This window comes from Dermacentor variabilis, chromosome 3, assembly GCF_050947875.1.
Source record: "Dermacentor variabilis isolate Ectoservices chromosome 3, ASM5094787v1, whole genome shotgun sequence".
Lineage (NCBI taxonomy): Eukaryota > Metazoa > Arthropoda > Arachnida > Ixodida > Ixodidae > Dermacentor > Dermacentor variabilis.
The window spans coordinates 148,652,993-148,679,673 of record NC_134570.1 but is presented as its reverse complement, the minus strand read 5'-3'; the positions used below and the strand labels follow the sequence as shown (position 1 = coordinate 148,679,673).

Genomic DNA, 26,681 nt, shown 5'->3' with positions numbered 1-26,681 from the left:
ACAATGTTAAAAAGAATAAAGATATTAGGACTAGGTCAACGGACGTATAATTACGTTCCAGATTTTCTTGCGGGCGGGCGTGCACGCGTCGTCATCGGCGACGAGGAATCGCCGGAACTTGAGACGGGTCCGTCGGGCACGCCGCAAGGCTCCGTCATATCACCATTACTCTTTCATTTAGTTCTACTCGGTCTACGCGAGAAATTAGGAGCAGTTGAAGGATCGCATCACGACGGTCTATACGGATCACACCACCTTCTGGGTTCCTGGGGAAGGACGTGACGGTCACGTCGAGCGAACGCTGCAGGTGCGGTCCAGGATTACTTGCGAGGAACGGGCCTCGAGTGCTCGGCTACCAAGTTCGAACTCCTTACAAACCTATAGCAGAGGCCGTAAAACCCTGTGCGACGAGGATAGGGAATACTCCAAAATACGCATTATATTGGCAGACGGTACTCCCACACGGCACGTAGACAAAGTTAGAATCCTAGGGTTACACCTGCAGGCAAATGACCATAACGGGGAGACGGTGCGAAGACTTCGTCGTTCGGTAGATAACACGATCCGACTCTTGCGTCGCATCACGAATAGACGCAATGGTACGCGCGGACACTGCGCGATCCATCTCGTGCAGGAGTAGGCGAGAAGCCGCATAACGTATACTGCCCCCTACCTGAAGTGGATAGGGTAGGAAGAAAACAAGGTCGAGCGCAGGATACGAAAGGCTTTCAACAGGGCAATCGGTGCTCCACTCAACGCGAGCACCGACAAGCTTCTAAAGCTCGGACTTCACGACTCGCTTGACGAGTTAATCGAGGCGCACGACAGTGCTCAATACAAACGATTATCGAAGTCAAAGACAGTTCGATGCATCCTCGAGTCACTCGGCGTCAGGTACCGCACTCAACATGGAGAAAAAACGGCGGTTCCGGCTTCGGTCCACGGCCGCTTGATCATCCCACCACTCCCCAAAAACATGCACAAGACGCACCACGTCGGGAGACGCAACAAATGACCAAGCGACCTTCAAAAGAGGTTTGGCAACAGCAACAAAGCGGTGTACTTGGACGCCGCGCGGTGTGGAGAAGGGAGAGGCGCACACGCGCTCGCGGTAGTAGACCGCACGGTTAGGTGCCTCGCGAGCGCCATGGTGACCACGGGACACACGGAGGCGGCCGAAGAAGCCACGAGAGCCCTAGCAATCGCCGCGGTTCCGAACGCTGCGGTCGTGATCAGCGGCAATCCGCGGATTTCTGCGCGCGGCCGCGTCGCGCGGGAAGCAGCCCGCATACTCCGAATTTGCGACGACGGCGATTCGATTTTGCCCTCGCAACCTCAAAATTCTACGGTCTTCCTCCTCTGAAGCCCGGCACACACCAATGTCCCGTTCGCGGGCAACGAGGGGGATCACGCTACGGCTCGAGGTCTCACACGCCGAGCCGCCGCAGATGGTGGCCGCCGCCACCGCCCCCGAGAGCGGGGGATCGGATCTGCTGGATTGGGACACTACGACAGAAATGCAGCAAAAGAATCACAATGGGCCTAGGGTGATCGCCTGACCACGTTCAGAGACCTCACCCCACACTACAGACTCGAAAGACGCACATTCCCGCCACCGCATGAGAAATTAAACAAGAACGAGGCCACAACCCCACTACGCTTGCTCCAAGCACACACCTACCATAGCACCGCCGTCTTACATCACTGCTACCCGGGTTTATACCCAACCGATGCGTGTAAAGCGTGCGGACAGAGAACAACGTTGCGACACATGTTCTGCGAACGTGCCGGCAGCAACGATACTGAAAGCACCTCCGTTCGCGACGCGTCCATAACCATGGCCGTTACCAGTGTAAAGGATGCCTAGAGTTAGCTTCTTCCCGACGCCGCCCCAGCTGCGGAGGCCGCCGGGGTCCTTCTCCATCGGCGTCGCCGCCGCTGGGGGGCGGCTCTCAAAAGTTCGGAGTTGGAAAACCAGTTCTGGGCCATCCGGCAAGCCGAAGAAACCGCCCGAGTCCAAGGAATTCCAGACACCAACTGAAGCCACCACAACACAAACTGCCGGACCATTGTTTTAATAAGGTTTCTTCTTATTCTTCTATAATTCATGAAGAGCTAATTCAGAAAACACTACTAGAAATCTTTATTTTACAATTTCGCTTGTTTACTTCTTCTTGGCAGTGTTCGTCGGGCGCTCCCTTCCTGTGCGAGTCCGTTTGATGTGGTTCCTTGTTTGTCAAGTAAAGGAGATGTGTATCTCACAGGCATTATTGTGAGATACGCCTCATTTCATTACTATTTTGCGGGTTTACGCGTCTTTATGGCGAACGGTGGGCAGTATTCACATTTGTACTAGAAAAGCCATCCCACCACTTCATTTCCACAGAAAAGTTACCCTGGGATGGATGCCTGCCCCCCCCCCCCCCCTTAAAGGAAAAAAAATCTTGGATACGTGTCTGCGGTAAACATTACGGTTACATAAGCTCCAGTCGCCGGGAAGCGCGAGATGTACTCAGGGATCTTTGAATGCTATCGCGTTCCACTTTTAAAGGCGAAGTTTAAGCGTCCTCCAAATTTTTTATCAAGAATTTCTAAAGCGCTAGTCCCTGCATCATTCAAATTTGGCACGATTCGCTGAATGAGGTACTTGTTCTTTTTCTCAGCTTGTGTCCAATACAAATTAATGTACGCGCACATCCTCGATGTGTTGAATCGTGCTGTTGCAGACATACGACTGGTATTGCTGCCACGAAAATAGAACTTTTTGCGAAATTTCTGCACGATAACTGCACTGGTAATCGATAAGCGTTGTTTCGAAGTTACTGAAATGAAAACGCGCTTTAGTGTAAGTGTTTAATTAGCGCGAACAATTCGAAAATGCGGCGAGCGGCAGGTGAGCACCCATTACGCCCTCTCTCGGATTGTTCAGAGAATTGGACGCACCTTACTCTCGTGTAGCTCGGGCAGTCATTTATCTAACGAATAGAAGTTCTACGTAATATAAACGAAATACAAATAAACTGATTAATGCGTTCTGAACATAAGGCGCTTGCAGCAGTCCCTTAGTTTAGGCCGACGGGAGATGCTCCGGGCTGAAGTGAGGTCTGACGTTCCTCACGGAGCCCAGTAAAAGCACGGCGTTGGGTCTCCGACTCAGCACCAGGAACAGGAACGGCCTGTTAACAGTGAATTTCTCGTGCTGCATCGACGGCATCAGCGCGGGGGAGCGGCTCACGCGTCCTTTCCAGCTGGTGCGGAAAGCGGCCGCGTGCCTGGCGACGGACACAAACGCGCCCTCGGATGCGCACATGCCGGAAAGGTCGGCAGCGCCGCTGTCGAAAAGCAAATCTGCGCCCATCGACGACAGCGCCGCCGCCAAGTCGGTCGCTGCGCGCACGTGGAACTTGGGCAGCGTCAGGTCGACATCCATGCGCCGCTTCATCTGGCGGAGACACTGCGCCAGGTTGGCGGCGGTCATCCGAGCCTCGAGCGTGTCGAGGCCGTCTTGCCTTTGCGGTAGAAAAACGACAAGGTACCGTGCGCCGGACTTGTAAGGAAGCTCAAGAGCCGTAGCCTCGAGCTCAGCGCTATCGGCCATGCGGAAGTTTCCTGTCCGGTGCATCATGATGACCGCGCGTGGCTCCCAGCTGGCCGTCTGCTGCACTCCTCCCGTTGCTCCATCCGAAGAAGGCTCGTAGAAGATCCCCTCGTTCACCTGGACTGGGTGGAAGCGGCGTCGCCAACGGCCCTTGACCGCGACGGCGCTGACCAGCACGAGAGACGTGTGCTCGTCCACTGAGCCACGCGGAAGTGCCTCGAAGGTAGTACCTTTTCCCAGAAGTGACACAGTGTCCTTCAGCTCAGCCTCGATCTTCCAACGCTGGTGGACCGAGTCGTTCACGAAGTCGTGGCTCTGGCTGCGAAGAAGACGACCACAGCGTGGGCGTTTGTGGCGACGTCTGTCGGAGCCGCTTCCAGCACCGCCGCTCTGGGACGAGGACGGCGCCGAGTCTTCACACAGCCGCCTCAGGTGTCGCGCCTCGAAGTCTTCTTTCAGTGCCACCCGGCGGTCCCTGTGCAACCAGCAGTCGTATTGGGTCGTGAAGCCGGCCTGCTGGTAGTAGTTCCGACGGCCGTCCGGCAGGATGCGCTTGTCTCGGTACGTGAAGTACCGCACCACCTGGTCAACACAACATGGAAAAGTTCCTTGGTACGCTAGCAAAGAAACAGAGCGCGTGATTCGATACAAAAAAAGCCAAGACGGCGTTCTGCGTGCCTTTCCCGTCTCCATGCAGCCCTGCGCGCTCTCCCACTGCTACTAAAGCTACCTGGTCTCCTATGTCTGGTCCATCGACGCCTGCCACTTCGGGACATTGGAAGAGGCGGAAAATCTGCGCGGCCGTTTCACCACGTGCGCCTGCTGCCATGGACTGCATCATGCTGGCGATCAGGTACGGCGACAAGAGCACGTTTTCTAGATGGTCATGAACCGGCAGCGTGTCGCTCGCCGCCGTAGCGGAACCAGATCGCAGCGCGCGGTACAGGTTCACGCCGAACTGCAGGATGGCGTTGCTCAGCTCAGCGATGGCGTTGCGCCGGGAGAAGCTCTTTCTTGAAGGCCTGCGGTGTGCAGCACGTGCCATGGGAAACTGGTAAGCAAGTCACTGCGGTTATTCGCGGCTGATTGTTGCCCGCTATCGATGTCGCAGTTGCTGCCCCGATTCAATAACGTGAGACCAGAACTTATACCTCGTTGTCTGACAACTTGTGGAGGATGTTTGCCGGCGCCTGACGTGTTTCAACTTTGCATTGTACGGGATTTTGTATTAGCACCACCCTTTGCTGTTCGCCATCCCACTACGAAAAGAGCTTGCGGAGAATCCGCGCCACTGCAAGGGTGTCCAGTTTGGCCCGACTAGCGCCATTTCTCGAACTTTTCGAACAGTGAAAAATTTTTACCAGCGCAATGTTTTATGAGCGATGCTGCGGGTAAGGAAGGGCTGATGTCCTACAGTTGTACAAAATTTCTCACAATGTTTTTTCCCTCATGTCTTTAGGGACGCCCAGGCCTCGTACATGAGTGCGGGTTATGAGCAATCATTGGTTCATCCTTCGCTAATTCACCTGGCACCATGGCCTGGGTTTATATTGGTGCAAAAAACAATCCGGATTTGTTGATATATATTCCCTACTCAACCAAAGAAAACGATATATCATGTTTCGCCCCGAAGTGCAATCTACCAGAAAATGCCAAACCTGGGCGAGTTGGTATTTGACGTCATTTTGTAGCATTCTGTGAGTCATACCCAGACGCAAGAAAATGAAGGCGCATAAAACGTGAGCGACCGTTTCTCCCGTGTATTTTTTTTTGTCCGGCGATTTTACACAATGAATGCAAATTACGAATATATTCTGAATTAGTCTGCACGTTTATCAAGCATATGGCCTAAATCAAACTACCTCTTTACACTGCACTTTGGAAGTTTTTAGGAATACGTGGCCTGTAGTCGTAGAAAGTGAACGCCACCCTCGAGGACCCCAGTTATGAGACCAAACCGACGAGCCGATCACGCCACTGTGAGGACACTCACCTTTCGGTATTTATCCGCACAATAAGTTCCCTGCCTCTCCTTTGAAGCTGAGTTATCGCTAATCTTATAACTTTGAATAATTAAATCTGTTATTGTAAGATCATCTCTCCTGGAGCCTGCAATGCCGTAGTCTAGAAGGTTGCGTTTGGACAGGTAGTGCTTAAGATGGCGTCACAACTCGCCTTTCCCCGTGCAGGGATATGCAACATCCCCTTCGTTCGCGCACATGTGCGAGGGCGCGGCATTCTTCGTTATCGACATCTTCCGCTGATAGGATCCGCCAGTTCGATTTCGTCTTACCCAAATCGTACCTCGTTCACGATTAATTATTTTTAGAACAGGACGAGAAGTGCTGCACCGCGAGCAATAGAGCACCAACTCTCTCCACATTCAATACTATTCCAGCTCGCGATCAGTTGGCAAGCTCGTTCGCGGACATTGCTTGGACCAATAAATTGTGAGAAACCGGTGACGCTTATAGTAAACGTTAACAAATACGCGAAAGCTTGTAGAAAGCTTTTTGCTTTAATAAATAAGCTATATGGAAATCTACGAAATACTAGAATATTTTCTTTTATATTTGCGGGCGCTTAGTGTTCGCCTTGTTAGTGCGACATCTTTAACAGTGCTTGGCGCAGAAACATAGAAACGAACAGAGCCCGAGACGCACACATTTGCTTGTGTGGGTCTCGTCTTCTGTCCGTTTTCTTTTTCTGAAGTTTCTGCTTTAAACCTTAGAAGCTATTTCTGTCTAATATTCTATGGCCTGCTGCGCAGCCATATACCACGTATTTAGGCATCGACATTCTCAGAATTAGAGAAATAGGTGGAGCAGAAATAGATTAAAGAAGAAGATAAATTTAATTAGTAAACGGAAAATGAGACATCCACTCAAACGTAGCTAAGTGCTACAAAGGATAAATTTTGCTCACCAAGCTTCACAGCAGTGATCGTCGTCCGAATAAATGCGGTTACCACCATTAGAATTTGCGAATAAGAGCTGTAATGTACTTTTTGTTAATGGCCGTAGGGCGTATGTCGCAACTGCATAATTAAGTGGGGCTGTACTCTAATAGCTTCACTATAGGTCAGGGGCACCGAGGCGGCGGCCCGCAGGTGCAACCCCCCTCCCCCCCCTCCCCGTCCCACTACCTAGTTACGGCACTGCTCTATTCGAAGCGTAACGTTACAACATAAACATCGTGCAGAGTTCGAGTTCTGAAAAGTAAGTGCTCAAAATCTGCAGGGAAATGCATCGCTGTTCCAACTAATACGTTTTCGCTCTGCAGCAAAATTCAGTGACAAAATTTGTCTGCTTGAATAGCAACACTTTCGCGACAGAGTTCCAGCCCTTGTTTATCGAGACTGGCGCAAAGTACAGAGTTTTTAGCAAAAGTTCTTGCAATATGAGTGACTTCCTGATGCACAACATGCCCGCAATACTCATTATTCACAAGAACAAATAACAAAAGTGGGTTAAGTGGAAACGTTACCTGAAGGCCAACTCCGATATCCCAATTCGAATACATGTAAAACGCATGAATGCTTTTGTGAGACAACCGCCTGGCGGATTTGAATGAAATCTGTTGCATGTTCCAGAGAAAAAGTTAAAGACTTGTGGCGACTGTAGACGCAAACTACACTAAAATAATTTAGTACAATATCCTTGATCTTCTTTATTGCTTTAAATGAAGATACGGTAACTATCTCCCCAAGAAAAAGTAGTGATAACGATCACAGCGCCGTAAATAACTTATTACAATTGTTTTTCTACAGCCTGTTTTGGTACTGCTTCTACAGGGTCCCCATTGCAAAAACCAGCGTCCTCCAGTGCCTTCAAGTGTGAAACCAGCGCGTTTCTTGACACTGGATTGCACTGCGGACGCTGGCACTCGCAAGGAGCCACTGGCACACTATAGTGAGAACGCTGGCTAAGACATGGGTCACAGTGGACGAGACGATGGAGCGCACGGGTGCGTGCTAAAGACGCGCTGGTTCTAGCTGCAGCCCGCTGGCTCGCACTGGAAACTGCGCTGGTTGAGTTTGTGCCGCACTGGTTCCATTACGCAAGGAGTCTAGGCGCTGTTGAGCATTAAACGCCTTATACAATTGTATTTCATGTCGCAGCTTGAAATAAAGGTGCGTGAGCTGCCCTGTTTATGCATGATTATAACGAAGGCGCCAAATAAAACGCCTTCGTTCTAATCATGTATAACCAACTCGCGCACTAGCACGTGCACAGTGACTGTTTATGCATACATACTTGACACTGAAGATCACTTTGGTTTTCTCCGTTTCCCTTTTCACTGGGCGGATAGTTATATTCTTGAACGAAATCACGCAAAGGCATTTCACACCTCGTTTTTCAGCAGTTCGTGCGCAACCGATGAGTGTGAGTTCTCGCTGTGATCGCAGTGCTGTGGAGTCGACGTGAAACCCAGAAGTCGTTCAGACGCGTTTGAACGGACTCCCAGGAAGCCTGCCGCTGATTGATATTATTACACCAATAACAAACCTGAGGCGATTCGTGTGCGTCGATTTCGCCTAGTGTACTAAGAGATAATTGATAGAAGGCTCTGAAGCTCAAATGCAAAACTTTTAGCGATCGACTGGTACCCGCGCCAAAATCGCTCTTTTCCATCGAAGCTTAGGCTTTGCGTACCCGCCGAGTCCGTTTACATGCCCCTTCTGGGCTCAGGAACCAAGAATTCTAACAAGGATAAATCACTCTATGTTCCAGCTTTCGCATCGGTGTTCTTAAATATACAAATTTTTCGTTTCTACAGTGTCAGCACAAGAAGCGATGAGCGCCAATGTGACGCTTTATAAACATACGTGTATGCGCTGTCGTCGAAGGCTCCCAGCACTCGCGTACGCTTTGCTGACGAAGGGATGTGACTAGAGAGACGTGTCGATTGAAACGGATCGTTGAACTAAGAAAACGTCGTACATCTCTCGCACGAAGAACAAGAAACGGCTATCAAAATCGGCAGTAACAGCCCAAACAGTGTCCTCGGTCGGCGGTTCATTTAGGACTTTTTTGGAAGTTAAAATACTAACCGCAGAATAAAGTCAGTGTTGTGGTACTTCCAACGATACTACTGAATAGGGACAGCTTTTTCTTTCTCATACAGGCGTAAGTTTTAGTTGCGGGGTGATACCACGTCAGCCGTGTCTGTGCTAGACGCTTCTGCGAAAGTAAAACTGCGGCTGGGCCTTGACATGGTAAATCACACTTCGCCATGAGCTGGAGTGGCGAAGCGGTAAGTTACCGGGCTTGGGATGTGTAGGCCAGGCGCTCGAATCCTCGTTGTAACTTTTTTTTGTTGCAATAAGACGCTCTCTGTTCCTTTCTGTGGTAGAAAGAAAATATATATATACGGTGGCCAGGCACCGCGTATTTCACGCGCTAGAGCTGCTTTTCGCACCCGTATACCCAGCGCCTCCCAGTATGCCGCGCCTGCCGAGCGCCCCAGCATCCAGCGCGCGATACTGGGCCCATAATCCAGCATGGCACTGGAGACTGCATACTGGGATTTTCAATAGGGGGTGTGCTGACATTACGTCGCAGTATACGGTCATATGGATGCAGGATACTGCAGCGTTCTGACACCTGACACTCGCTCCGTCTTGCTCGTTCGTAAGGTATACGCTGTTACACCTGCCCTCAAGACGAATCGCAGCCAACGAGGAATCCGAGGGAGCTGGAGTGCTTTGCGAAATGTCGCAATGTCTCGCTGCCGCGCGTGACCACATACGGTGTCGTGATGTCACAACAAATCACCCTCTTGGAAAGCGAACCTGAAGCTTACTCTGTAAGGCTAATATATTAAATTACTTGCGACGCTCGCAGGCATGCCACTACTTTCTACTAGGGCTTAGAGGTCCAGCACCTTCCCGTAAGGAAAATGTCACGTCAGTATCCTTTTAACATCCGTACTAGGGATTATCGCGAGTATCTTGATGTGAACTGCCACCTTGATAAGCGGAAATTTTCATCTCCGGTCTATTCTGCCATTTTTCTATTAAGCTGAGCCAAATTCAGCAAACGGACGCTGTACATAAACAGAGAAGCGCGCACCATGGAGGCTGACAGAACTAGAGACTATTCTTCGTCGCGTGTGTTGTTGCTGCACCTCGTCTATTCTCCGCTGCAGCCAAGAGAATGTAGACAGCACGCGCGCTTCCCCTATCAGCGCAAATGCTTCAACGTCGCAGGCCTGGAGTAGCTCACCTGCTTCCTTCACGACTGCCGCTGAACTTGCCCTCCTGTTGGCGCCTCTCGTTCAGGGGCCAAGACGGACTGCGGGTGCTGGTGGCGTGAGTCAGCGAGACGTGGGTGCTGGACGAAGGCAGCTGCAGCGAATATTCCGGAATCATCGCGACTGAGACCAGGGTGCAGAGCAAGTCAGACGGGGAGGGTAAAATGGAACCGCTGCCACCGCCGCCGATCGCAAGCGGGCCGCTGCCGAAACGTTTTCTTCTGTTCGATCGCGCGTCGGCCGGCGGAACCGCGTCGCGAGCTCCCGCTCGCGGAGCGATGATAATGATGATGATGCGTCTTCAGAAAATGCCACGTACCAATGCACTGTTTGTTTATTTATTAATTTGTTCAGATATTTATCTTTTCGTGTATTTATTTATTTATTTAGATACATTCAGAGCCCATGAGGCGTTACAGAAGGGAGTGGCAGCAATAGATAAGAAAGAAAAAGCACACTGCAAATCTCAGGTAGCAAATTGAAGCGCATTATTAAAGTCACTGGAATCCGTAATCGATACAATGGAGGTGAGCAACTGGTTCCAGTCATTACAAGTCTGAGGAACGAATGAATGAGAGTGTTGGTTAGTGTGACAACGCGGAACAAAGACTTTATGAACATGGTCGGTACGCGATGCTATCTATGAAGGATGGGAAAACGATTCTTGTTGTGCATGATGTCAGTAGATCTCATAAAATGAACAGAGGCGTGCTATTTTCCTGTGTAAGCAAAGTGACGGAAGCGGTAACGCTGTTTTCATAGATGAAACACTGAAAAGACGGCAGTAGTTAGACTAAATGGAGCGTGCGCTACGACCTTGTACATCTTCAAGGTGACTTGTGAGACTTTCAGTAAATGCAGCTCACACAGCTGATGCATATTCTAGTTTGGAACCAACGAAAGCTTTATAAAGAAGGAGTTTAAGAGAAGAAGGGGCCATAGAAAATTTACAGGGCAGGTACCCAAGCAGGCGATTAGCATCATTAGCATCATCAACAACATAATTAATGTGCGGCTGCCAAGACAGGTTAGAATTAATGTGGACAGCGAAGTATTTGTGAGTAGTCATTTTTTCGAGAGTGGAACCATTTATATTATACTTACAAGCATTAGTGGAAAGCTTACGAGAAATTCTCATTAGTTTGCACTTATCGCGTTGAGTGTCATTGAGTGTCATTGGTGTTACACCAATCAGAAACATTGTTAAGGCCAGACTGTAGTAGTGATGTGTCAGTATCAGATGAAATAACGCGATGTGCAACACAGTCATCTGCAAAAAGCGTAATAGAAGGTTTCATGCAATCAGGTAAATCGTTTATGTCAATTGGAAAATAAAGGGGCTCAAGGACCGTACTTTGAGGCACTCCTCAAAGGACAGGATAGTGAAATGAATAGTAGCCATTGGCAGTTCCACATTGCCGTCGTTTTCATAAAAGGATATTTATCTATGCAAGAACGTTAGGCTCAAGATTCAGTGTACTGAGCTTAAGAGAAAAGTAGTTCGTTGCCGACAATGTGAAAAACTTTAGAAAAATCTACAGATACACAATAAATGCAAAATCCCAAGTCTAAGGCTGCTAAGAGTTCAGTAGTAAATCAAATTAATTTCGTTTCACAGCAGAACGTCTTCTGAAACAATGTTGACGAGATGTGCAATGAGAATTGGCTTCAAGAAATTTAAAATGGTAAGAATAAATTACATGTTCAACTATCCCACAAGGGACGCTGGTTAATGATATTGGTTTATAATTTGACGCAGAATGAGTGTCACCAGAGTTGAACAACGGCACCACTTTGGCAACCTTGCAATCACAAGGCAACACACAGACTTTAAAGTAAGAGCTAAAAGTTCACACACACACAAAAATGGATGAGTAAGCAACCGCACTTTCCAAAAAAATTTGCGTTTACACCATCGACTGTACACGATGAAGCCATTAAATTGTTAATTAGGCGTACGCAACCATCGTAATTTTTTACTTCGCCCCGAAGCATTTCACCCTGCCGCTTCGACGGCGCTTCTGCTGCTGATCGCCTTTACGCTCGCTCGCCCTTACTACAATATTGTCAGCAACGGCCGCCCTCACTATTTCGCCGACGTGCTCACGATCCACCCAGCCGGAAAACTAGACGATGTGACATTCGAGGTTGTGCTGAAATGCACTATTTGTCGCAATATCCTTCACTGACGCTATCAACAATGCACAACCTTTTAGATGTTCAAGTAGATCAAACGCCTGTCAATGCGTTCATCGATACCAGCGCACACATCTCCATCATGAGCGCTTACCTTCATCGTCGTCAAAAAATATTCTCGCACCTGCCATCATTTGGGTCGTACTCATCGCCGATGGCAGAACGGTTGGCATAGTGGGAATGGGTACTGTACGTGTAAGCATTGCTGGTCGCCCTACTGTCGTTCTTTTCACCGTTCTTGCTCACTTGGCATAGACACTCTCTCATCGTTCTGCGCTCAACGATTGTTCGGCAAGTACTTTCCGCCTTGACCGGCCTCTGCTCTCCGATCCTCCTGCTCCATCCGACATACGCCTAAGTCCGACTGATTTTGTTCATGTGCCACCGTAGGTCCTCACGTACATCGAACTGTCACCTTCACCGCCAATTCCATGTAGTCTTTACATCGCTGCACGAATTAGTGATTTTGTTCTCATGCACAACGTCAACGTCCCTCATACCATGCTAAGCGTCGCCGACAATCATACGGGCCTTCCCAAGGTGAATTTTGGCCAGACAAATCAAGTGCTACCAACGGAATATCACTAGCCACGATCAGCGCTTTCACAGGTCTCATCGTCCAGACTTTTGGCATTGACGACTCCTGTGAACCTTCAAAGTCTGTCAGTTGTAACGAGGACAATGCAAAAAAAGATAGCCCTGGGCATGTTGCCTGGTGAAGCTGAAGCGGTTCGTAACTTATTGTATATATATAGACATCATGTTTACATAAATAACCGTCCCTTGGGCCAGAAACCCCTTATCAAACACCCTATCCACGCCGGGGATGCTCAGTCAATTCATCGACGACCCTACTGAGTTTCAGTGTTGGAGAGGCAAGTCATGAAGGCAGAAGTGGACAAGATGCTATAAAAAGATATCATTGAGTCGTCGTCAAGTCGCTGGGCGTCACCTGTCGTGTTAGTGAAAAAGGAAGACGGCATGTGGCGATTCTGCGTTGACTATCGGCACCTCAGTCGCATCACAAAGAAGGATGACTACCTACTACCCCGTATAGATGGCGCCTTTCATTGTATCTATGCTGCCCAGTACTTTTCATCCATCGACTTTCGGTCAGGGTATTGGCAAATTGCTGTGCGTGATCTCGATCGTGGAAAGACAGCCTTTGTAACAGCGTATGGACTTCCTCAATTTGAGGTTATGCCCTTAGGCTTACATAACACTCCGGCCGCCTTTGAGCGCTGGGTGGACTCTTTACTTGCAGGCTTTACATGGTCGTCTTGTCTTTGCCACCTGAATGACGGCATACTGTTCTCGCCTACGTTCGGAGCCCCCGCAGGGGCGTCTGCGTCAGCAGGCGTTTGGTGTGTTGCGACACCACGTACCCGAGCACATGGGGGTTGGACCCTCCCGCGCGTAGCCGTGCGTGGCTTAGCCGTGTCCGGGGAAAAGGGGATCCTGGGGGTTGAGCCAATGTCGGGTGTTTGGACCTTTACGGCCCCTCGGCGGCGGCAACACACCTCTTTGGCCTCTGCTTCACGTAGACGGCACCCCCGGACTGACCCACCCGGGGGAAACCGGTAGTCGCCTTTTCCTGTCTCTCTCTTCTCAAACCTTCGTCTTTATCTCTCACTTTACATCTTTCCTGTCTTCTTCTCTCTTCTATTTACTTCCTTTCTCCTTGGCGGCAAGGGTTAACCCTGTGTGGCTATCCAACCTTGGGTAAACCATATTCGGTTATAGTGACGGCGTACGACTGGCGTCGTGCAGACTTGTATGCAAGCTCTGCCGCGTCCCCTCGTTGGGCTCCATGGTGGGCGGTCGGCGCTGTTGCCGAATGTACACATATTTTCATGGAAACTTCTTTCCCCTCCCTTGTTGATCGCCCTCAGAAACGAGGGCGCACCGAAGATGTCTTCAAGTTTTTTGGACACCAAATCCAGAATTTCCCGCGCTTCCACGTTATCCACTCTGAAAAGCCAAACAAAGCAGTTCGAAACATTTCCCCATTCCTTGTCTCAAAGTCCTTGACTGATGTTTTTGGTCCAGGTTACAAGGTGTCGAGAATGGGAAGCGGTGACCTCCTCTTGGAGCTCCGCGATCTGAAACAATATGAGAATATACAGAAACTAGTGTCATTTGGGGATACCCCCATAACAGTAACCTCACACCGTACAATGAACACCACCCGTGGTGTTGTGTCAGATGATGATTTGATTGACCTGACTGAGGCGGAGCTCCTGGAGGGCTTCAGCGAACAAAATGTGATCAACGTCAGAAAAATTAAGATGAGGCGGGATGGTAAAGAGATCCAGACGAAGCACCTAATAATTACTTTTGGATCAAGTATCTTGCCCGAGTCAATCGAGGCCGGGTACATCAAGCTCCGTGTTAGGCCGTACGTGCCAAACCCACTCCGTTGTTTCAAATGCCAGCGCTTCGGTCACAGCTCGCAGAGCTGCCGAGGCCGCCAGACTTGTGCTAAATGTAGTGCCCAAGAACACACCTCTGAAGCTTGTGAGAACGCTTTCCACTGTGTAAACTGTGACGGGGATCACGCCGCGTACTCGCGGTCGTGCCCCTCATGGAAGAAGGAAAAAGAAATAGTAACGATCAAAGTAAAAGAGAATATATCCTTCAAAGAGGCACGCAGGCGGGTAGTGTACCTGCCAAAGAAAAGCTTTGCCGAAGTGGCGCGTCAGGGGGCAGCGTCACAGCGGCCTCCGGTGGCTGTCCGACCCACAGGCAGTGAGTCGGCAGTTACGCCATCTGCCCCCGCGGCGGTTGCAGCTAGCGCTGCTCCGCCTACTCAGCAAACGGGGCCATCGACCCCGAAGGTGGGCGCAGCCGAGGCTGCCCCAACCTCCCCGGCCCTTTCCAGCGCTGGCAACAGCCGGCGCAGCCAAATCCCTCAGGGAGCCCCATCGACCTCCGGGCTGGTGGGCGCAGGGGTCTTGCCCTCCAGGGCGGGATCTTCCCTGGTGGCTTCTAGCTCGCAAGAGCACGTGTCCGGCGCCTCACTAGAGGCAATGGACACAACACCTATCCTCAAGGCGCACCTAGCGCCGAAGGAGCGTCGACACTCGCTCGAACGCTTCAGAAAGAGCAAAACCCCTGTTACAGGGCCTCGAAAGGGCTCTGTAATCTAAGGCATATCTTCCGTTTCCGTAGACACAGCACCTATTGACCTCCAATATGGATACACAGATAATTCAGTGGAACGTCAGAGGTCTCCTTAGAAACCTTGATGATGTTCAAGAACTAATCCACAAACACAATCCCAGAGTGCTGTGTTTACAAGAAACAAACTTAAAACCCGAACACACAAACTTTCTCCGACAGTATATAACATTTCGCAAGGATCGCGATGGTGCTGTCGCGTCATCGGGCGGTGTTGCCATTGCTATCCGTAAGAGCATTGCATGTCAACTTTTACAGCTACAAACGCCTCTCGAAGCAGTGGCGGTTCGAGCTGTACTCCTAAACAAACTCATCACCATTGGCTCTCTTTACATACCCCCACATTACAAATTCACGAAGCACGAATTCCAATCCTTTATTGATCAATTGCCAGAACCTTACGTTGTTCTTGGCGATTTCAATGCGCACAGCTCTCTGTGGGGCGACTCTCGTATAGATTCGCGAGGTCGTCTTATTGAACAGTTCCTTTTCTCTTCTGGTGCGTGCCTTCTCAACAAGAAGAAACCCACATATTACTGTCTTGCAAACAATACTTTTTCTTCAATTGATCTGAGCATAGTTTCTCCGTCTATACTGCCTGAACTAGAATGGGAAGTTACCAGCGATCCCTACGGAAGCGACCACTTCCCCATACTATTAAGAACACTTAAAGAAGACGAATATCCACCACAGGCTCCTAGGTGGAAGACTGAGACAGCAGACTGGGAGAAATTCCAAAACTTAACCAGTATATCATGGGATGACATGTCCTCGTTAGGAATTGATGCTGCCGTGGAATATTTTACAGCCTTCATAATAGATGCCGCAACTAAATGTATATCACAAGTAAATGGATTGGCATGCAAACGGCGTGTCCCGTGGTGGAACGACGATTGTAGGATTGCTCGTAGTAAACAGAACAAAGCGTGGGGGATGCTACGCGCCTCCCCCACTGCGGAGAATCTTATCAATTTTAAAAAAGTAAAATCCCAAGGCAGGCGAACCCGCCGACAAGCCAGAAGAGAGAGTTGGCAGAAGTTTTTATCTGGTATCAACTCCTATACAGATGAGACCATAGTCTGGAACAGGGTCAATAGGATAAAAGTGCGACAAACATATTCACTCCCTTTGGTGAACACACAAGGTGAAACACTGAAAGATCAGGCGGACATACTTGGAGAACACTTTGAGAGCGTGTCGAGTTCAAACCACTATTCGCAATCATTTTTGAAATACAAACAAATAGAAGAATGTAAGCCAATAATACAAAAATCCAGACAAAATGAACCTTATAACCGGCCGTTCAGTACTACAGAGTTGAGAGCTGCTTTGACCACATGCAAAAGCTCTGCACCGGGACCTGATAGAGTCATGTACGAAATGATCACAAACTTACACACTGACACCAAACTTACACTACTCACGCTCTTCAACGTTATTTGGGCTACGGGATACCTCCCATCCACATGGAAAGAAGCGATTGTTGTCCCTGTTCTTAAGCACGGTAAAGACCCTTCCTTGGCGGCAAGCTACCGTCCGATAGCTCTTACAAATTGTCTTTGTAAGCTTTTTGAAAAAATGGTTAACCGCAGACTAGTACATTTCCTTGAACTCAACAATATCCTCGATCCCTTTCAGTGTGGCTTCAGAGAAGGGCGGTCCACAACCGATCACCTTGTGCGCATTGAGGGAAACATTCGCGACGCCTTTCTACATAAACAATATTTCCTATCCGTATTCCTCGATATGGAGAAGGCGTACGACACTACGTGGCGCTATGGAATCTTGAGAGACTTGTCGGGAATTGGCATCCGTGGCAATATGCTCGTGCTAATAGAAAGCTATTTGTCCGACCGTACATTCCGCGTGAAAGTCGGCAATGTATTGTCGCGACCTTTTATACAGGAAACTGGTGTACCTCAAGGAGGTGTACTCAGCTGCACTCTCTTCATCGTGAAAATGAACACCCTTCGTGCTTCATTACCGCCAGCCATTTTTTATTCTGTTTACGTAGACGACATACAGATAGGTTTCAAATCCTGCAACCTTACTGTATGTGAGAGGCAAGTTCAACAGGGCTTGAACAAAGTGTCCAAATGGGCAGAAGAAAACGGATTTAAAGTTAACCCCAACAAAAGTTCTTGTGTGCTTTTCACAAGAAAGAGAGGGCTTACTGCAGAACCCAGTATCGTAATGTATGGCCAGCAAATTCCTGTGAACAAAGAACACAAGTTCTTAGGCATCATACTTGATTCGAAATTAACCTTTATTCCATACATAAAGTACCTCAAGGTCAAATGCTTAAAAACAATGAACTTACTTAAAGTGCTATCCCACACAACATGGGGCAGCGACAGTAAATGTTTAATGAACCTTTACAAGAGCCTCATTCGATCACGGTTGGACTATGGTGCCGTGATCTATCATTCTGCAGCCCCGAGCGCGCTAAAGATGCTAGATCCGGTCCACCATCTAGGAATCCGACTGGCCACTGGAGCTTTCAGAACAAGTCCCATCGAAAGTTTATATGCAGAATCAAATGAGTGGTCACTACATCTGCAGAGAACATACATCAGCCAAACATATTTCCTGAAAGTCCACTCTAACCCTCAACATCCATGTTTCAATACCGTTAGCGATATGACATATGCTACACTCTTTCATAATCGTCCCTCCGTAAGACAGCCTTTCTCGCTGCGTGTGAGGGAGCTTAGTGATCAAATGCATGTCCCACTCCTTGAGCTCCGCCTAATGCATCCAGCGAAGCTGCTACCTCCTTGGGAGTGGCAGCTCATACAATGCGATATATCTTTTGTGCAAGTGACAAAGCATGCTCCTGAGATAGAAATCCAAATGCATTTCCGGGAACTCCAGTACAAATATTCCTGCACGGAGTTCTACACAGATGCATCGAAGTCACGCGACGGGGTGTCCTATGCAGCCGTCGGTCCATCCTTCTCGGAATCCGACGTACTACATCCGGAAACCAGTATCTTTACGGCTGAGGCCTACGCACTCTTGTCGGTTGTAAAGCATATAAAGAAATCAAACCTCCAGAAATCAATTATATATACGGACTCCCTTAGTGTTGTGAAGGCCTTGATGTCATTCTGTAACCACAAAAATCCGGTAATTAACGAACTCTACTTCGTACTGTGTAAAGCATATATATCCAACCAACATGTGATTGTATGCTGGGTGCCTGGGCATAGGGGCATTGAGGGAAACATACTAGCGGACCAGATGGCCACATCCATTTCATTGCATGCAGTTAGTCCTACTGCTTCGGTCCCTGTCACAGACCTGAAGCCTTTCTTAAGAAGAAAACTGCGAAACCACTGGCAACGTATGTGGGACGCAGAAGTAAATAATAAACTGCACGTAATAAAGCCACAGTTAGTTTCTTGGCCCTCCGTAACAAAATCACGGCGAACAGATGTCCTGTTCTGTCACCTCAGAATAGGACACACGTTTGGCACGCATAACTTTCTGCTCACTGGAAATGATCCTCCAACCTGTGGTAGATGCGGGGAGAGGCTGACCGTCCTCCACGTCCTCCTGGAGTGTCGGGCAGCCGAATCTGAAAGAAGGAAACATTTTTCCCTAGCATACCGGCAGCACATCCCCCTACATCCCGTAATGCTACTCGGCCCAGAACCTTTATTTGACACCAACGCAGTCCTAAGTTTTCTGAAAGATGTTGTCTTGCATGTTTTTAGCCCCACATGTTCGTAGCGGGTCCTCTCTTCAGAGGATGCCGCTGCGATAGCTGTTTAGTATAGCACATGCCTCTAGGCCCTTGTGTTTCAAGGGCTCTGGCGAGGCAGCAGTGCTCCATGTAATTTTACGATCTTATATATTTTATATTCCGCATCATTCTTCTACTATGGATTTTAATCTTCATAGTATTCGTCACAAGTCATCGCCATAATTTTATACCACGTAGGCTTTACGCACTTTACAGCGACTATTTTAGGCCACTTTACAGCCAAGTCACATCTTCGTCACAGAACTCATCATTCCACCGCGAAGTCACTAACACTGTCTTGGCGCTCTTTGGCCATATCTGGCCCTTGCGCCACTAAACCACACACATTCATTCATTCATACGTTGGGAGCACACGTTGAGCGACTCTCAGCCATTCTTGGTATTTTGCGCAAGGCTGGCCTACAGCCCAACTTGAAAAAAATGCCATTTTGGCCATCGTCAGACAAGTGTACTTGGACATCTGGTTGACGCTTCTGGAATCCGACCTGAACCGGGAAAAATTCGTGCCGTCAAAGACTTTCCTGTGCCGCACTCAACAGAAGATGTCCGCAGCTTCGCAGGAGTTTGTTCTTACTTCCGCCGCTTTGTTAGATTTTGCCACCATAGCAGGGCCTCTCAGAGAGCTCCTAAAAAAAGGTGTACCTTTTTCATAGGGCTCCTCCCAAGCTGCCGCTTTCTTTCGACGACCTTACCCAATACCCTACCTGTCCTCGGCTAATCCGACGTTTCAGCTCCTGCTCAGGTGCGTACCAATGCAAGTGGCCACAGAATCGGTGCTGCCTTGGCGCAAGTTCAGCGTGGTTAATGCGTACGCCAGCCGCCTCTTGTCTCCTTCGGAGCGAAACTACTCCATTACCGAGAGAGAGTGTCTGGCTTTTGCCTCAGCTGTTGCGAAATGCAGTCCTTACCTGTATGGCCGGTCCTTTTGTATTGTCACCGAAAATCGCGCTGCCTGTTGCCTTTAGTCCTTGAAAGATCCCACAGTGAGGCTTGGACGCTGGTCTTTGGGGATGCAGGAGTATTCCTACTCGGGGGTCTACAATGTCGGCGCCAGCACACCGACGCCGACTCCTTGTCCCATTACGCCTTAGACACACCCAACGTTGACGAGACGGACGCTTCCTCATGCGTTTCATCCGTCGCCCAAGTTTTGGACAGGAAGCTTGAGCAACGCCGTGACGCCACCTTGCGGACCCACATTCAGCAACTTGAATCTGCGCCTACTGACCAATCCTTACGGTCGTTCGTCCTCCAGGATGGCGTTTTGTACAGCTGTAACTTTAAAGCGAAAGCTTTACTGGCCGCGAACTTGCGATTTTGCCGTGCCGTGCTCCGAGGAGGCGCATGACGTCACACCGCGTTTCTCGTCACACCGCCTTCCTACATCGCGTTCCTCGTTTTTGCGCTCGCCTCCGCTCGCTTCGCCAGCTGCGTCGCATGCCTGATAACATGTCGGAGGATTGAAAAGGAGAGCTCGCGTGCGCCGCAACCACAGTTGAGGTGGCAGTATGGACGGCGACAATTCTGATAAGCAGGAGGAGGCCTGGAATCGACATCGGAACGAGACGAAGAGGAAACGAATCACCCAGGAAACAGACGAACAGCGCGCCGAACGACTGGCTCAATGCCGTAACAGAGCTAGACAACCAGACTAACCTGGACTTGTAATCAAGATTGACCAAGGATTACCATGCCTTAACATTCGCTACGTATATCCTGCCATAGCCGAGCTAAGCCACTGCCATTTTTTTTGGTCGACGGTGCTTCCCTTCTCTGAGTCGTCCCCCGGCACCTTCGCTCAGCAGTGCTTTATGAGATTCTTGACGCAGCAATTGTAGCCGATTTTGGCGTCACTCGCGCCTACGACCGTGTCCGCCGTCGCTTCTACTAGCCCGGTGTTGCTCGCTCTATAGGGCGATACGTAGCGGCCTGCGAGCCCTGTCAGCATCGAAAAAAACCAACGACACTTCCTGCCGGGTATCTTAAACCCCTCGACTCCCCGAGTGACCCATTCTTTTGAATGGGTTTAGATCTGCTCGGTCCTTTTCCCGAGTCTAAATCCTGCAACAGGTGCACCCCTGTCGCTACGGATTACGCCACGCGCTACGCCATAACCCTAGCGCTGCCGACCAGCTGTACAAGTGAGGTCGCGGATTTCCTCCCTCGTGACATCATTATAGTGTATGGCGCTCCACGACAGCTACTCGCGGAACGTGGTCGTATTTTTCTTTCCCAAGTAATTCCCTAAATTTTAAAGACAAAGCTTTGGTAACCGCGTCGAGCCGAGTTTTGTCCTCGCCAGCAATTGGACCTTACTGGGCCGCAGCTGCGCTGTAGCCTTGGCAGTGCATCACGTGACTCGCCGCGCCGAGCTCGGCCTCCGGCGGCTTGGCGCATGGGCTCTCCGCAGCTGGGCCGCCGCCTGACCACGCCGCGCTCACCTAGGCAGGGCGAGCTTGGCCATGGATGAGAGCGAGGCCAGGCCGTCTCCTCTGAGCGTTGCGCGGGAGCAGGAGGCTTTGAGCCGTATCGCCCGGCGGGCTGCTTCACTGGAGATGGTCCGGAATGCAACAGGCGTCGCACCTTCGAGATCAATGTAGCGACCACGTTCTCGCCCTGTCCGTTTGTGCTTCGACGCTGCGCATGTTCGCAGCGTCTCTGCATGTCTAGCACATGCGCTTTCCCTGTGGCACAACCGGCATCGCACCGTCAAACGATGCGTGTCTGCCCGAGCCTAATCACAGTCATGTCTAGCCACCGACTTAGACATAGCCGTCATACTTGGCTTAACGATGATTGTATAGCTTACTATAATAACTACACCTAAACCAAAGGTTAACCAAGTGAAACCAAGACTTAACCAGGCTAAACCAAGATTTTGCTTTGCAAATCCAGGGTCAGCTGAGCTAAGCCGCAGCCAATTATTTTTTTCAGTCCAGCTCTAGCAGGAACAAGCTCACAACGTCGTACCACCGTCAAACGAATAGCCTGACTGAGCAATTGAACCAGACCATCACCGACATGCTGTCTAAGAACGTTCCGCCTGACCACCATGCCTGGGACGTTGCACTACCCTACGTCATGTTCTCTTACAATTCTTCACGCCAGGAAACTGCCAGTTATTCGCCGTTTTACTTGATGTTCTGTCGCGACCATGAATTGCCCTTGGATGATTCATTTCCCTCTGCTAGTGCCTCGAGAAGCGAGTATGCCCGCGACGCCATAGCCCATGCTGACAAAGCGAGGCAGCTTGCCCGTACTCGTCTCTTGGCATCGCAAAAAAAAATCAAAACCGCGTTTACATTCAGCGGCACCATGACGTACACTTTCCACTAGAGAGAGAGAGAGAAGTTTAATGATACGAAATGCTGAGAGGTCGGCCTGAGGTATATTCCTCTAGCCAGCTACTCGGCATTGGGGGAAGGGGAAGGGGGAAGGAAAGAGGGAAGATAGAGGTGCACGATGGGTGACGATGTTCCAATGCGCTACTTCGGTCCTCTTCCCGTCGCGTGCGCCTCTCTGAAAAACTTCTTCCTTGCTGCAAGGGGCCTTACAGCGTCCTACATAATTTGAACGATGTTACCTATGAGAAAGTCCCCGTCAGCTCTACCATGCCATGCGGCCTAACCTCACCTGATGTCGTTCATGTCGCACGGACTACTTCAGCACGACCTTCCTGGTGGTCCCGTTACCGGGACCACCGGGACGGTGCTTTTCCGCTGGGGGTCTTGTTACGATGAGGTGAAAAAGACAACGACGACGATCCTGAAGACGGCGAAAATTATCTCTGATTAGATTTTGTTTACACGGTTTTCATCTGTTTGCTTTATTCCTACGCACGAAAATCTTACTTGTTATGCTCCAACGTTCAAATCGTTAACTTCCTTGATTTTATACACCTAATTTAACCACCCGATTCACGGCCAATCCCCCACTGTGGGTATTCGCCAGTCACTCAGTAGAATAACAGCATCAACAAAGTTGCACAGCCAGGCTGGGATTTCGTTCGTCTCCACGAACGGTCTCTATATGTAATTACATATTTTAACTAGTTTTACACGCGTAACAATAGTGTGTATGTTAGTTCTATGCTATGTCACTAGTCCACCACTAAGAAGGGAACACGAGAGTTGTGTTAAGCGCGGCCACTGCGTAATGAAAGAGCGGCTTTTCTGGCTACTCTTGTAGCCGAACGTGCCTGGCACCAGGCGTGCCGCGTTGTTGAAGCAACTGTGATGCCTCGGTGAGGCGACTGCAGGTCGAGGCATCTCTCTTTTATGCCTCTCTCACTCTCTGTCTCTCTCTGTCTCTGCAAAGGTGGCTGTTTTTCGGTGCGCGCTCCTTCTATCTCACGCAACCTTTGACGTCCCTATCTGCCTCGTCCCCTGCCGTGGGCTTATGAGTCCCCAATCTTGCTGCAACTTTCCCGCTCCAACAAGAAAAATGAGTGACGGCCTTCACGGAGCATCCGTAATAAAAAAAGAAGTTGGCACTTTCACCCGTAGGCGAAGCATTAAAAGGAATAGCGAAGCCTAGCGTTGCGTGGAAGGCGTCCCGAAACGCTGGCGCGATGAGAAGCGCCGGCAACGCCGTTGCAGGCATGGCGCCTCCACAGTGCACGAGGTTAAACCGAAGGACAATCATCGGCTTTCTTTCAGTGCCAGTGAAAGGATAATCGACATTTAGCCTGTCGTTTACTGTTCGTTCCGCTCAGACCAGCGTATACACCACGATTTGGCACGCACACAGCTGCTCGGAAGAAAGGCTAGTGGGTGTGCGCACGACGTGCGTGCCAGCAGCGGAAGGCGAAATACTGCCCAGGTTCCGGAAGAGCCGAATGGGCGAAACGTGATGGCGCGTTCACTTGGATTGGTCGTTTGTGCAGCCAAACGCATTGCCCGCCTCTGGAGTTCTTAAGCCTCCACGGCTGGGCCCCACATGTGCCGTCGATAGCAGGGCATAACAACTGAATACTGGTAAGCACAATTCCAAGACGGGACAGAAGATAGGCACAAAAGCACAGGACAAGGGACAACTCGCAACTAAATTTTATTCTGAAGATTTCGCCTAAGTGCACAGCAGACCAGGACCGCGCAAGCGTTCTGCCCATCAAGCCAAGCAATGCTCATATCAAGAAGCGTATAGATGACAGCCTAATTTATAAAAACTGCTTTTCTTTGTAACGCCCGACAACTGACGTATCGGTAATACAGGCACTTTTTTTCTTTCTAATATGATATGCCTCTATGATTTCTCTTGCCAAAGCATTGCCATTCCTACCTAGAATTCGAATACCGCAGAGATAGCAAGGCAGCTGGACGTCGCCGATGGCGATGGAGTGAATTCACTTCGGATGTCCTCATCTCAATAAAATTGTGCAGGACCACTCTCAGGATTTCCTTTCGCGTCACCCAAAACTCCCATAACTGGTCACAAAATGAATAAATTCCGGTTGTGACCTTCAGTGAAGCGACTCTACTTGACGATTAAGAAGACGTGTGCAAGTCAAGGTATAGATCCTTTCCACATCGGACGCCCGACATCAAAATAAAGGCAGAAGCTGCTCTTTCTGTCGTGACTTGCTCACTGTAGTAATACCAGCTTCATGCGAGCATTTGAAAGTTCTTCGAACGAACGCTTTATCCAACCTATTGGGAAGTAGGCTTTGCTACACGGTCAGCTTCAATGGCTGTCGTGTCAACAATCTCTGGAGCCGACTGACTGCTTAGACTGTCCTGCTCATATAGGCTTGGTGTATACTATAGAATTCTGTGGTTATCACGGCCAACATAACATGGGCTAGAATGACCGTTCGGTACAGCGCCCACAGAAAGGGTAACGATGGTCATAGGGGTTTAGAGATCGCATAATAATACGTGGGCAGTAAAACATGGCTGAATCAGAGAGTAACTTACGTGCCCTCGACAGTTGAGCGGTTGCTCTGCCAAAAACTGGTCACCATTGAACATGGTTTTGTCAATGACTGGGATTCAATATTTCACTGGAACATTCTTTACCCCCCCTCACAACGAACGCTAAAAATATATATTACCATCGCTGCGATGGTAACGTTACGAACGCACATGTGCGAGCACGTCGGCTCCCGTTTCTACAAATGTTGTGGACCGGATTGTTTTGCCTCAACGTACAAGAACTGTTCTACAATCGATGCAGTTTGCTCCAAGGAACAAGCGGCTACCAAAATATTGCCGGTGGGTGGATTTTTCGGGCTTTCCCGAGACTATTACCACCGCACGCCAAGTTGGCCAGCAGCTGCGCCTAACGTGCCAAACCATACGGGGCGGTCGGGCGGGCAGTGAGCCGAGGCCCAACGCGTCCTCGAGCTAGAAAATGGCCTCGAACCCCAATTCCTCGGTTGTGCACAGTTACATGCACGGTTGTGCATGTAAACCAATCCGGAGGAAGCGGAGTGCTCAGGCTGCATTGAAGTCGTGAGCAAGAAGAAACTTGCCCAGCGGTGTGATTCTAACGCGCTCACGTCTGCGAAAGGAAGAGGTTGGAGGCGCCCTCACTGCCGCTCCACAGAATGTATTGAGACGAGTCATGGAAGCTTCCAGAATCACGAACCTTCCTGGGACCACTTTAATACCATTATACGGTCTCGTGGAGGGTTGCATGTTAAAACCCCGCAAGGGCACCTTGAGACTCAAGGTGATGGTGCTTGGCGCCACCACGGACCCTTAGCCCCCATACCGAAGCTGTAATCCGCACCGTGGCGACAGGTTGTAAGGTGAAGGGTAGAAACCATGAACGGTGGCGGTCGGAGCCATGGTCAAGCCCCGGCCGACGGGCTCCCCATCTGTTTACCAGGCGGGGGACTCCGGGACCTTCTTGTGTCTATAAGGGTGAAACACAGGTGACACAATAGGAACCCTTAATCCATACATGCCGCATGGATTCTCAATTTCCCCCTCTAAAAAAAACGATCGGAACCGGAAACGGTACCGCACCGAAGCAATCAAAGTTGCAACTCAGAAATGTGCTGAAAATTTTCCACAGTTCCTGGTAGTTCACGCTGTTGAGCAAAACGCTCCCGTGGCCACTCTATCAGTGTTTGTGATACAGAAATGGCTAGTAGCTAACATAGGCGAAGAATATGAAGCAAAAAAACTGTCCTCAGGAGATCTGCTTGTGGAAGTCAAATCCAAAAAGCAAAGTGATGCGCTACTCGCGCAAAAGAAGCTTGCTGACCTTACCATTACTGTAACCCCTCACAGAAGCCTGAACAGCGTTCAGGGAGTAATTTCTGAGCGGCTGCTAATGACTGAGAACGAAAATGAGCTCCTCCAGAATTTGCGAGACCAAGGAGTAACGTCCCTTCGCCGCATAATTATAAGGCGCAACGGCGAAGAAAAAACAACACCTCACATCGTACTAACATTCGGCAGCACTCGCTTACCCGAGTCTGTCCGGGTTGCATTCATCAGGTGCCCAGTGCGCCCATACATCCCTAACCCTAGGAGATGTTTCAAATGTCAAAGGTATGGGCATGGCAGCAACACATGTAGAGGCAAGGAGACCTGTGCCAAATGCGCCGAAACCGAGCACAATACTGACAACTGCCAAGCAAATGAAACAAAGTGTGCAAATTGCAACGGTCCACATGCAGCGTACTCACGAACCTGTGAAGTATTCAAAAAAGAAAAACAAATAATCAATCTA

The 26,681-nt window shown here is 49.7% G+C and overlaps 1 protein-coding gene across 1 annotated transcript; it reads right to left on the bottom strand.

Moving 5' to 3' along the window:
• Positions 1 to 2,964: 2,964 nt before the first annotated feature.
• On the bottom strand, positions 2,965 to 9,971 carry LOC142574804 (iris-like). Its single transcript, XM_075683814.1, has 3 exons — positions 9,826 to 9,971; positions 4,329 to 4,620; positions 2,965 to 4,180 (listed from the first exon to the last, which is right to left on the bottom strand). Exons 1-3 carry the CDS (start codon positions 9,969 to 9,971, stop codon positions 3,068 to 3,070), a joined length of 1,551 nt encoding a protein of 516 aa, XP_075539929.1. The 3' UTR covers positions 2,965 to 3,067.
• Positions 9,972 to 26,681: the final 16,710 nt, after the last annotated feature.

Excerpts from the sequence above, each read along its gene's own strand:
- LOC142574804 (XM_075683814.1), bottom strand. The coding sequence starts at position 9,971 with ATGATTCCGGAATATTCGCTGCAGCTGCCTTCGTCCAGCACCCACGTC. Across the intron at positions 4,621-9,825 it reads GGCAGTCGTGAAGGAAGCAG|GCCTTCAAGAAAGAGCTTCT; the intron begins GTGAGCTACTCC and ends TGCACACCGCAG. Across the intron at positions 4,181-4,328 it reads GACCAGACATAGGAGACCAG|GTGGTGCGGTACTTCACGTA; the intron begins GTAGCTTTAGTA and ends TGTGTTGACCAG.